Source organism: Mycetomoellerius zeteki, unplaced genomic scaffold, assembly GCF_001594055.1.
Source record: "Mycetomoellerius zeteki isolate Tzet28-1 unplaced genomic scaffold, Tzet1.0 scaffold20, whole genome shotgun sequence".
NCBI classification, from domain to species: Eukaryota; Metazoa; Arthropoda; class Insecta; order Hymenoptera; family Formicidae; genus Mycetomoellerius; species Mycetomoellerius zeteki.
Genome location: NW_017256957.1, coordinates 274,492 through 288,375, shown reverse-complemented (window position 1 = coordinate 288,375; position 13,884 = coordinate 274,492). Strand labels below are relative to the sequence as shown.

The 13,884-nt window shown below is 31.4% G+C and overlaps 1 protein-coding gene across 1 annotated transcript in view; it reads left to right on the top strand.

Moving 5' to 3' along the window:
• Positions 1–13,549, top strand: part of LOC108722321 (uncharacterized) — a 34,129-nt gene extending 20,580 nt beyond the window's left edge. The window contains 5 exon segments of the mRNA XM_018447351.1: positions 1,776–1,883; positions 2,935–3,102; positions 3,966–4,063; positions 10,616–10,778; positions 12,568–13,549. Of these exon segments, the coding sequence (XP_018302853.1) occupies positions 1,776–1,883; positions 2,935–3,102; positions 3,966–4,063; positions 10,616–10,778; positions 12,568–12,812 (782 nt within the window). The 3' untranslated portion in view covers positions 12,813–13,549.
• The last annotated feature ends 335 nt before the right edge of the window (positions 13,550–13,884 follow it).

Below are 13,884 nucleotides of genomic sequence, written 5' to 3'. Positions count from 1 at the left end.
TATTATAGAGTATAGGGCTTACTGATTTTTTGGCTGATAATATATTGTACAGCCTAAACATTTTTAAAAAAGATGAAAATTTCTTAGCCCTATACCGTGAAATCTTTGCGTGCTTTTAGTTGCGAGGAATTAAATGTTGTCACAACAATGGCGATTCGCATTAATATCCTTTCCGCTTGAAAACGAGCGGCGAGCCTTTCAAGGTGTATTAAGTGACTTTTGAATGCGTCGCTAGATGTGTCGTCAAACAATTACTGAGGTCACTTCCACGAGCATCCACGCCATCTTAACCACTGGAAAATTACCGCCAAAAACATGTCGTGAGATAACACGTAATATCGAAGTATTTTTCAAATACTCCAAAACATAAACTAGAGATAAAAATTTATCTCAAGTAAAAAAAAAAATTTTAAACTTATCAGTACGATGTGTACACACTGAAAGAATGTTTCGTATTTGTGACTATAATTATATGGTAAAATAATTATGGTTAGGAGCTCCATTTATAATTACTACTACTATAATATTAATAGTAATAATTATATTTATAGTTTTATATCGGAATCGTTTTCAGCGACCAAAAATCTATAAGTTTTTTATTACTTGGTCGCGTTGGTGGTCTAGAAAGAATTTTTTATCGGACAGTATTATTTGTAAATTGCTGTATCGCATGTAATAATTTATAATTTATATCCTTTATTGTATACTTAGACTTTTTAAATTGTCACGCTTCTTTAAAATATGATACTTGTATATGAATAATTAACTGTATTGGTTCAATATATTATTTGAGTCGTTAATATTCATTAATGCAAAACGATCGCAGATGACATCTTTCGTTATTTGTCGCAAGCGCGTTTCGAGGAATAATAAGCTCGCGTGCCGCTGCCTGCCCGACTCAATCGTATCTCGTTTTGCACTGATGGCAAGTAAGGTCAGCGTGTGTATACAATACAGTAATGTTGTATACGTTGCAAAAGACAAACATTGAACACCGGTGCCACTGTGCCAGTCGATTCCTTGTTGCTATGAAACTCGCACGTAAAGAGAAAACTGAGAAACGTTCAAAGCGCTACAATCGACCATTTTATAAACGTTTTATTTATTGTTTATAAATTTAACGTTAATGGAATATCTTAGTTTATATTTTTCTGTTAAAAATTGAAGTTAGGAATAAGTTAATTGATTCGTTTGAAAATAATTGTAATGTTTAATAATAATTGTAATTGTTTTTCTGCTAGAACTGTTTTTTAGCAGTGTTTGTATTTCTTCGATTTGAAATTGATTCTAACGTTTATAAAAGTATATTTAAAAGAACGTTTACAATTATTTAACGTAGAAAATGATATTGTTTTATATTTCTTTTATTTCTAATGTAGATATATGTACCTCAGAGAAAAAATAAAAAAATATGATTCTTAAAAAAGTAGGTACTTTGTTTCTTAATCTTTGTTAGGAAGTATATATATTATTATTTATTGTTTTAGTTCGTTTTTTATATATTTTTTTATTTTCATGTAGAATGATTTTATATATATATATATATATATGTTAATTTATCATATTAATTTCTCTATAATTTACAATTCAAATAGCAGTGAATCAAATTGACGTACTGAATTATATATTCTAGAGGTGAATTTGATATAGATTATACCATTTTATTAATTGTTTCGATAAAATTGCAAATGAATTTGTATCGGTTTTTACCATATTTTACGCAAAAAAAAAAATACAATTTTTATATCCAATTTTTCCTATTTATATCGTTATAGCTGGTACTGCCGCGGAGAATGGTTACTTCGGACCATGGAGACAATGTAAACTCCTTCTCTATGGACGTGAGTGGTGCGGCCAAAGCGTCTCTAGGTTCCAACCAGTGTGTAAGTTTCGTTTTATGTGTGACTATAAAGAGAGAAACTGATATTTTTATAATGCCATTCTTCGCCAGAATGATATTATTTTTCCACAAAATCTTTGTAGTCTAATTCTGATTTTGATGTAATAGAACAATAATTGTCGTAAAGCGTTCTCTCTACCGTTTAAAGCGTTCTCTCTATACATATCGGTTATTGCGAGGAATATTTCCGAAGCCTCAGTGGTCGAGATGGCTAAGACACCCGCCCCGGAAAGTTCCAGGTTCGACTCCTGGCTGAGGTAATATTTTTCGCAATAAGTTTCTTACATTTTCTAACTTAAATTAATTTAGGGGGGATTATTAATATTTCAGATTGATTGAAAGTCTGAAAGTTATCGACGCGCAGTTATGTCTGAAATAAATTTATTTAATAAATACATAATAATGTAATACTTGAAACAACTGACTTTGTAATTGGCTGTCTTATATTATAGTTTGAGAACAATAGTTCTATATTATGAGATCTTGAATAATGTCGATTCCTATAAACATTCTGTAAAAAATTAACAAGAAAGATAAATTACGATTAGCGCTCAGTATCGTTAAATTAGACGAGTGTATTTTTTTGTATATTTTTCAACTCTTCCTACGTAAATTTAAATTGTTTAAATAAAACTATGGAATATTACGGTTTTTAATTAAAAGTTAAATGCATATTGAATCAAAACTTGTAATTTTAATATTAAACAGTTTGAAATATTGTATAACGACTATTTACGTTTTACATTTGTGATCAATACAATAGATTTATTTAGTTTTTTAACGAAACGTATTCACGAAAAATTTATATATTGTGTAAGTTGTTAACATTAATGAAAATTTTATGATATTGTTCTCTCTATTCCATTCTTTTATCATTTCTTCGTTGCATTATTACGAAAAATGTTGTGTGATATGAAAAAAAAGTGTGTAATTACGCAGCGCAAAAAAATTCCTATGGCTAGAAAGTTCAATGGAAGTGCAGGATTACATTGCGATGCAATAGAATCACGACGAGATTTTTCCTTTATTTCCAGTGGCTGTGTGGGTGGCGGGATTAGCTTCTGCCGCTGCCGCTTCTGCCCTTTTGGGGATTCTGGTCGCTCTGGCTGTGCTTCAATTAGCGATGGCCTCTTCCGCGAAGCGGGTTGTAATTTCGTACAGTACTGCCTTAATAGGCAAAGTCGCCCTTGCTACATTGGCAAGTGAGTATAAAATATGTTCTAATATAGTTGTAAATGAACAGAGAGAGAGAGAGAGAGAGAGACAGAGAGAGGAAGAGAGAGATTATTCATTGCGTAATATAGTTGTTATGGACCGAAACTTTGAAACTTTGAAAGTACATAAAATATCCGAATCGTATTAAAGATATTTAGAAGTTCTTTCTATTTGTACGTCGCATATTTTTGCAATACTACAGGCGTATAATATGTATATTAGAATTACCGCTTGCTCACGCTCGTCTATTTACTGACCTATGTGCGAGCTCTTATAGGAGACATTGAATGTGTCGAGAGATTATCTTACATTAAAGCAATATTATAATGCGCTGCGACATACCGCGTAATCTCTTTTATTGTGTTGACTTCATAATGACTTTTCATATAAGTTAAGAAAATATTAAATATATATATTGAAAAAATATAATATATACTAAATTTTAATAAATAATTATTTGAACGGTACTAAGCAAATATTTATTAAATGTAAACGTATATTAATTTTTGTTATAGGAACTGTCAATTTATTTATAATTTTTTATTGAGTAAATATTTATTTACTGTAAATAAACATTTAGTTAGCACTGTTTAAAAAAATATATGTAATAAGATTTAGTACATTTTTTTTCAGTGTATTTCGCCAACGCGCACGCGTATTTGAGTCTTTCTCATTCATATAGATTTATAATACGCGTTTTTTAATATCTGATAATATAATAAATTGCGTTATAATATTGCATTGAAATATGAAATTATATAAAATTTAATATTGTACACAACTTTAATCGTCTGAATAAGATTGAAAACTGAAAATTTTATAAATCGATTTGTTTAATTTCTCTTTTTAGCGGCATTAGCGATTGTAGCAGCGAGTCTTTTCGCTCTGCAAACAGACGATCGAGCCAATAGTTTTGTCATCACAAGAGGAGAAGCTTTTTATATGCAGGTAAAGTATAATGGTGCGAAAAAATGTATATTATTCTTTTTTTTTTAATTTCTTGCATTCTTTGGCTGAAAATAACTTTTTCTTTTAAATCTTTTTTTTAATAAAAATCAATAATTAGATTTATTTATTATGTTGAATGTTATATTGTAGTATTGTAATACATACATTATGGTATTATTATATAGGAAATAATAGGTTAATAATAGGATATTAAGTAAGAGATAATATTAATGATGAATTAAAAGTAAAATAAATAACCAATTTTATATTTAAACATTGCAAGTTTTAACGAAAATAACTTTAATTGCACAACGAAAAACAATTTTTTGTTTTTGAATTTCGTATATTTTTAACAAATTAAAGACAAGAATGTAAGGGAAAGTAAGAGTCAGCGCGGTACTTTATGCGCAAGTATAACAATAGAGATGTTTTAAAAGTCCATTTTTAATGTAAAAGTATATAATATCTATATAATATCCGTACTTGAGTTTCGACTTACTTCGAGTCATTCTCAGCGAAATTGGACATAATAATTCTATTTTGTGCAAATAGTGCATCATTTATGAGAGTAATAAACGGATATTATATAGACATTATACATCCTTATATTAAAAATGGATTTTTAAAACATCTCCATTGTTATTCTTGCGTATAAAGTACCGCGTTGACTTCTACTTCTCCTCTTGTCTTTAATTTGTTAAATATTAAGGAGTCCTATTATTCTTGTATTTTTAATTTTTGTTTCTTTTATAATGATGAGAAAAGTCATAGAAATTCTGATTAAAATAATAATATTTCTGTGGCATATATTTTTACGTATTCGTATTAATATCACGGATTACATTAGTATCACTAGATAGTTTCGCTGTTAATTTATTAAATCTGCATTTTACACTTTAAATATGTGATAATTTCACTCTTCTAATTTTGTCAACATTTACTTGCTAATATTTTCAATATGTGTGCGTGTGTCTCCTTAATTGATTTCTCGAAGGGTGACCTTCGAGTTAACGCGATGCTGTTAACAAACGAGATAATTTTCAATAGAATGCGTTATGTATCCATTTCCAAGTTTCTAATTCATACTTGATGTACCGTTAAAACACGTTGTTCGTTGACGTCAACGCTAGTTCTCGAACCTGTTGCACGTAGAAGCAGTTGTATATATTTTGAACTTGCTCCGTTTAATTTATATCCGTATTTCATGCACGTTTGGAACGCTAAGATACTCAAACTATCCCGTGTAAAAAATTAATAAAGGGGAATTATCCGTAGGATACGGCGATACAATTTCAAATATGGTAAAGTTTCAAAAATTTGTAACTAATTTTCGAAATTCAAATTTGGTAATCCTCTCATTGTATGGAGGGTACTGAATGATATCAGAAAGGAAAAAATTAAACTTCGAAAATTGGATTCAAATCCTATTTTATTCAGAATTATATACCACGTTGAGAAAAATTTCTGGTTGAAAGTAAACGAACCGAAAAATTCTGATCATATCAATTAGAATTATGGTTATCTCAACTAAAATTATAATAGATTCAACCAGAAAATTCTGTGACTTATCCATTTTTAACTAGAATTTCAATTAATGCAATCAGACTTTTTCGAGTGCATTTTTTAAATTGTACCATCTTAATCTCTACTTGTTTTAAAATGAAGGGAAATGGTTTTTATAAAAAAATGTTTCAAACAAAAGTTATCTGAAAATGATTCGAACAAAAGTTACCTAAAAAGGAATAAATAATAATAAATTAATTTTCGAAAAAATCGATTTGGTAAATATGCCGATGGAGGGAATCCATTCCGATGATCTTGATCTTGACATATATTGTCAAGACCCTGAATGATCTCTAGCAGGTTTTCGACGTCGTAAGTGTTTAAAAAATTAGATTGCCATTTACAAAAATGAAGTTGATCTTAATGCTTCTACTCAAGGTCAAATCTTGTTAATCAAAATATGTCGCCCTCGACACCACGCAACATTGTAAAAACAGGATTTCGATATCTTGCATAGTTGAGAAATTCAAGTGCGTTGATTAAAATGGGACATCCTGTACATATATAAATGGAATATAATGTTACTTATGTAGTACAACGCACATTTATTGCTATAATATATTAATATATGGTGGTATGCGCATCTCGTATGGGATATTATTAGGTTGATAAAAAGATTTTCTCTCTCTTAATATTCACATTCTTTGCAATTCAGTTCTTGCAGTATAGTAAAGTTCCGATTTTGTTAAGAAAACACCAAATTCTTTGTTACAATTCTTCGCGGAATGATTATCCTATATAAGTATTAAAGGGGATGTGTATATATTTAAGAACCTTATATTTTTATATTGATAAAAAGAAAACGAAGAACAATCTTTCCGATCAAGTAATATTATTAAATGCTATTAGATTATTATTAAAAACAATTATGGAAACTGTTAATTAAATATAAATATCTCTCTTATACGAGAATACATTTTTATTCCGATATAATACGTAGCTCTATTAAATCTACTTTAATATGGATATACAAACTAATCAAAAAATAAATTACATTCGTATTGGCAATGAATAGTAATTTGAATTGGATATCGACCGCAGAGTACGATGCGGCAGCGACAATGATGGCATGTGCATGGAAAAACGTCACGTTTTATAAAACTGAACGATAACGTCGCCAACGCACCTCGGAAGTTTGTTCTTATCGCAAGACGGCAGCTCGGGTTTCTCCCAATGCGATGAAACATTTGCGATCTTTGCATTTAGTACTTGCAGTATAGTAAAGTTTTAGATTCCGACAAGGAAATACTCAACTTGATATTACGATTCTTCGCAGAATGATTCTATCCGAATAGCGAAAAGGAATATATGTTCATGAACTCTAGATCAATATGCACTTATAAGTCATTAATATGCACATGAATCTAATAATCTATCAATATGTACTTTTAAAGTGAATGGATTCTTATCTCTCTCTCTCTTTTTTTTCTTTCAAGTTCAATTTGATTAAAATGCATGTAAAATAACAATATTGGTAAATAAAATTTATTTAATCATGCAATAGGAAATACATTTGTATAATTGTTGAAGGTATTCAAATGTTTTCTGAGAGTAAGAAGTAATTCTAAAGAAAATATATCTGTACGTGAAAATATATTTTGTAAAAAAATAATATAAACGTAGATATTACGTACAACATAATATATATAAAAATGTAAAAATGTAATATAATAATGTAAAAATGTTCTCCAAATATCATTGTATTATGTGATGGAATATATTTCAGAAATATTATGATTTCTTAGCAAAATTATGTCAAGATTTCATAAATTTCTCTTTTTTGCGTAGAAATTTAGCCTGATTACAATATACTACGAATATGCTAAGAAATTATTTTAAACTTACTAGGCTTGAAGATGCAGAATTTATATAAAAAATTAAAAGAGATAAAGAGGGATGAAAAAAAAAAAATATTGAGATAACTTTATCAAGTAATACCATACACTTCCGCTGGCGTGCGAGTAAATTGTCAATTGGCGCAGAAACGTATACCTAACGAAGAATTAAACTTAAGCTTAGAAGTCACCTGATCGTGAACCGGACTCAGGTGTTTCTTTAAGCCCCTGTCTCCCCACCGATCGTAACTTAGTATGTGTCGGAGCACGACTCGTAGATACTTTTAAAACAATGAGCCGACATTGGCGGACCTGCAGTGAGTGTTTCGGTGTGGCTCGTTAATGAACTCGCCGTGTTGTCCTCGTTCTCAGTTTTGCGATAAGTGAATTTTTTCGTTCCTCGGCTGGTATGAGTTCAGCCTTTTGTCGTGGCACACAAGCTCGAACGTGAGCAGTACTTTTTGTCATCCCCAAAGCTATTAGTCATATTTTTTTAAATAAGTATACATTAAAAAATTGAATATACAATATATTTAAAAAAGACGAAACTTTCTATTGATTGGTCACTGTATTGTATATTTCGCTCGCGATAAATTCTCCTTCAACATCGATATTGTTTTATCATTATGTTAGATACGATGACATTTTGATATCTTATCTTCGAAAATATACGATGATGGACAAGAGAAAACGGAGTCTCTTGAAAGGGGCCAAGGACGAAATTGAATTGGACAGAATGAATAAGCACAAACAAGGCAAGGTAATATCATTACTCAAGGAAATTCAATTGAGTTAATGTATTTGCTTTTACTTTCCCATGATATTAGCAATATTGTATACAAAATGTACAAATGAAAATAATAGAAAACTTTTGTTATATCTTTTTTATTTATATTTAAATTTATAACTTGACGACAATTCTATCGAAGAAAAATTGTTCTATATTAAGAAATTTTTATGATCGAGAAGGAAGAATAATAATAATCATAAGTTATCTCCTTTAAAATAAATCAAGTTGCATCGAAATAATTTTCGCTGTTACGCAGAAAAAGTCACTGAAGCAAGCAATTTAAATGTTGCACACAACAGCTGCTACATCTAGTAGAGTTTTATCACGACACAACAAAGTCATTCCGTTTATACAATTAATGTATGCTGTTACATAACGTGTGAATGAAAATATCACTTGTTGTGAAATCATGTGATACACATACGCATGTTCATTTGCGACAAATAAAGTTTTTGTTGTCTAAATCAATTTTCTCTTATTTTCTGCTCAATCATATTTTCGAAATTTTCGTTATTTTATCGCGATTTGCTTTTTTCTTAATTTATTTGGTAATACTCATACGTACATTAGTGCGAAAGAAACCCGTCCAACGCAACAGGAAAAATAATCATCGCCTTCGTAATTAAAAGGGGGTGGTGAAGAACATCGACGATGAGCATAGCGGTTGCCTGTGTTCTTTTTTATCAGGTCTCTCGCGTATAGGGGAGAGAAGCTCGTCGCGACGTTCGTCCCCAAGGAGGACAAAAAGAAAGGAGGCAAACACCGGACGACCAGATTAATTATAGCGATGGAACGACAATGGCGCGCGTGGCTTCTTTGTTGGCCCTAATTAAATTGTCTCCCCTTCCTCGCGCACTCCTTCCACTATCCATCCAGTCGATCACCACCTACGGATGATGCCTCTTCTGCTCGTATCGATAGTATACGATGAGGATCTCCTAGTTACTTGTTCGCCGTGTAAGGAGGAACGACGTTTGAGAAAGAGAGAGAGAGAGAGAGAGAGAGAGAGAGAGAGAGAGAAAGAAAGAAAGACATTTGTGCACGGTTGGATGATGGAGATTCATAGTGTGCAATCGTTTTCTTGCAAGATAGTAGGGACTATGGCATTGCGACATGTATATATTGAAGTCCTGATGTGAATTAGTATTTTGAAAACACGGAGATGCGCTCCAAATTAGAACAGCGGAATAGAACAGCAGTGTCAATTGGCATCTACAAGCCAATTAGTGCAAAGGAAAATAAATGCGCGATTCTCGGAAAAACAATTGATTTCTTATGGTTGTGTACGTAAAGTTTACAGTTCGAGCTTTTGTGGTTTTATTTATGTCTCATTTCCGGATAGGTGCATTTCTCTTTTTTCAGAGATCGCGCGAAATAAATAATTTGTAGATATAATAGGCTTCTTAGTGAATTAATTTTATTATTATTAATTTCGTATAAATTTCCCTATAATTGTACTGGAGATATAACAGTCTGGCTATGAGTTGATAAACTTTTGATTGGCCTGTCGTTTTTGTTAACTTCAATAAATTAGAATGAGTAAGATATGGTACCTATAAGTTAGAATAAGATAGCATATATAAAAAGAAACGGTATATATCCTTCTTTTTCATTCTTCTTTTATCAAAATTTCTTGTGACCAGATTCTGTTATAGGTTTTTTAAATTATAGGAGTTTTATAATACCTAAAAATAAAACCCATATATATATATATTTTCCAATTTCTCAGCAAATGTTTTCTATTATGTGTGAAAGCACATAATAGAAAACATTTAAAACTATAAAATGAAAAAATTAAAGCCGTTTTTTAAATTAAAATCAAACACGTAAGACTTTTTTAAATTTTACAATAAATTTTTAAAGCTCAAACAATAAGTATGTGTTTTATTTATATATTAATTTTATACTTGTTCAATTAATGTAATATTAAATATAATATATTGCAAACAGAACGATTATGTACGTCATGTATATTTAAAAATTCATTTATTTTGTGATAAATATACCCTTTAAAGTACATTATATTCCAATCGAATATATTGATGGATTACAAGTCTCATAAAAAGAATGTTGAACCTTATTTATCTTTAATAATATATGCCTTTTTATACATGTATTAATTTCCACGTAAATCTTGATTTATTACAAGAGCATATAAGACATTTCTGTATTATTGTTTATTGCTTACAAATAATTGTCATTATCTATTATTTTACTACTTAACGAGAAATGTATGAAATGGGAAAGAAGAATTATGAAATGTGCTAAGAGAAGATACGATCGATATTTTTGATATATGTACATAGCTTCGCACGATTGGATTTTGATCAAGACATTTTTTGTAGATTTTATTTATTATTGCAGTTGGCTGCCATCGTCTTGAACTTTGGTGTACTGATCTCTGCCGTTTACGAGGGCATTTATGCCCGAAGAGGTGGCGATCCGACTAAGATTAGGGTCGTCACGGATCCTCGTGGAGCCACTATAAACAATCCAGGATATCGGGAATACCATCAACCCACGAACGGTAAGCCCGAACTGGACAACAGTTCAATTTTTTGATATTTGCGATTCTACTAAATTTTCCTATTGAATATAGACATGTTATCCTTTTTTATATCAATAGACAATCAAATTCGCCAAACCGGCGGTATAAGGCAGTGAATATGATTAGTACCTGTTTTTAAAACACATTCAGTTTAATGAGAAATTGTATTTCTATTCATTACGGACCTTATTTAACATTGGATGCGATAAGTCAAATGAAACTATAATTTAACATGCCATATTATGTATAGAAAATATGTAAAAAATATTCATTAATGCCCGTTTCTACCAATGTAGGTTAATTTTAATCTCGGTTCAACTAACTCTTCATCTTTTTCTAAGAATTAGACAATTTTCAAAGACCACACAAAGTTTTTTTTTGCGTTATGATATGTATATTGCTTTATTATGGATGATTTGTCTATGTTAAGATCCGCTTTGACGTATCCTTTCTTTTTGAAACATTCAATCTTGGTTTCATCACGAAGTTTCGATAATAATTTATATTGTAGGTCATATTTGCCGATACTTGATGATCGGCTTTTCCGAAAGAACTTGGTTTAGTCAGTTGACATAAAATCGATATAATTCTCAGAAAAAAAGGATCATATTATCATGTCTGGAACTGAAAGTGATAAAGTTTAGAAGTCGATGTCCATAAACGTGGTAAGAGAACGATATAGGAGGAAAGAAAAAAAGAGTATAGAAAGAAGAACGTAGTAGCATACGCGTAGTAGAATACGCTTTTTCGTTTTTAAAGAGTCTTACATACAAATATACCTATATATATATATATATGCAGGATGAGGTAAATTGTGGTGTGTTTTGTGTATTTGCTCGCCACTACGTAACATTTTTGCAACATCGAATGAATTTGTCGTAATGTAGCGTTCATGCTACGCTGCGTATCTCCGCCGTATTGCTGCGCGTAAAGGTCACCCCCAATACATCAAATCCCATCTACCGTAACTTATGGACTTAGCTCGTAATATATTAGACCGTAAAACGAAGTGGCTTTTTTTGTCGTCCTGGCACGCGTAATGCTTATGAATGTTGTAACACACATTGCATATAATATACGTATAAAGTATATAATTTGAATAATAATAATAATTATAATATGTGTAACCGAAATATTATCTGTGACGTAATACTCTTTCTGTTAACATGTAATACACCTGAAGCCAAAAGTTGAAAAACATTTTTAAAAAATTGACATTTTTGGGATTACTTATTCAAATATCCATAACAATGTGTCTTTTTTAAACAATAATGTTTTAGATCCAATAACTATATTATGGGATATCTTCAGAATTATTATTAAAAACCCATTATTATACATTTACAAACATTTGAGTAAGTAATCCCAAAAATGTCAATTTTTTTAAAAATATTTTCAAACTTTTGCTAAGCTTTTATGCATTCTTTTGTTTAGTTAGTATCCTATGCAGATTCTCTCTCTCTCTCTCTCTCTCTCTCTCTCTCTCTCTCTCTCTGTGTGCGTGCGTGTTAGACATTTGTACCCATACAGCACCGAGGGACATTCTAAGAACATTCTTAGGATATAAGACGTCCTTTCTCTTCTTTAAAGACGTCTTATGTAGGCTTGTGTTGTATAATCTAAAATATATACATACTTGTGATAATAATTCGATTACATTGATAACATTCCGAATATAAAAGAAATAAAAAAAAGTAAAAGTTTGTTTAATCAAGCAGCACAGGAAATCAAGAACAGAAATGTAATCGCGTTGTTAATCTTATTGCAGGTGGCACGATCTCGATGACAGACGCCAGCGGCAAACCGTACGTCGGTGGGGCCGGAAACGGATCGACGGCTTCGGTAGCGACTTCCAGTAGCGTGACTAGCACAGCTTCGCCCCTTAGAAGTTCTCTGAAGAAGCCAAAACCCCTTGGTATTCATAACCCTGGCTTCTCGGCGCACAGCCCGACCTTGTCGAGGAACGGCTCGCAAAAGAAAGTGCGTATACAGACGCATTCGACGGAAGTTTAACTGATGCTCTTTTGGCACGTTCGCGTTGTCAGCATGAGCGTTTGCTACGTGATTGCAGCATCGTCATCGTTCAAGGCTGTTGCGACAGGAAATTGAATGGCAATGACAAGACGTCTACTCAAAGTAGTTCCATGTGCATGTTTCATTAACGGTAGGTGGTTTCCAATATCACTAACTATGGTTGATTCGGCGATCAGAGACGATGTCTTTGCTGTGTCAAACGATTTTTACTGTTTCACCATAGTCGAATGCTAAAGTTCTCTGTCGTCCATGATTTCGATAATGGGACTTTTAATAAGTTCCAAAGAACGATGCGAATCAAGTCGTTCGTGAGTTTGGTATATCGTTACGACGACAAAGTGTAAATATGTTACGATTGATGATCGTCGGAACTCTTCAAAGCTACCTGAGTTAAATATCAAAGAAATTCAGATCAAACGCGTGGTTTGAACACGTTTTACGCCACGCCGATCCCTACGGACTGGCACCGAATTTTCCATTTACGCCACGCCGGTGCAGCGGTGTATCCAAAACCTTTTTAAGATATTTGATAGATCTGCTTTAGAAAACAAACTGTACTATGCCTTTTGTGTTACTGATGATTCGTTAGTCGTCCCCACTTTGCTTCACGTTCTTTTATTTACTTTAGCTCGCGCATCGCGCGTATCTTTCCAGTTGACGGTATTGCGTGGCGTAAACGGAAAGTTAAACGAAATAGGTTCGGCGCTTAACGTGTTAATAGTAGGGCTCGCTATTATACGTTTAAACGAAAATACGTTTACACGTATAATTAGTATATCCGTTTATTAAAAACGTTTTTCCGAATATACGTGTAATTAATTATTATATGTTTAAACGAAAACACGTTTACATGTATAATTAGCATATCCGTTTATTAGAATCGTTTTTCCGAATATTTTCACTTTTTTTATATAAACGTTTATCCCTTTATTAAGGAGTGTGACGAATTGAGAAAATGCAAAAAATTCGATTTTTAATTTTATTAAAAACGTTAAAATATTAAATATTAATTTTATTAAAAAAACGTTAAAATATTCGTAAAGATGTTTTT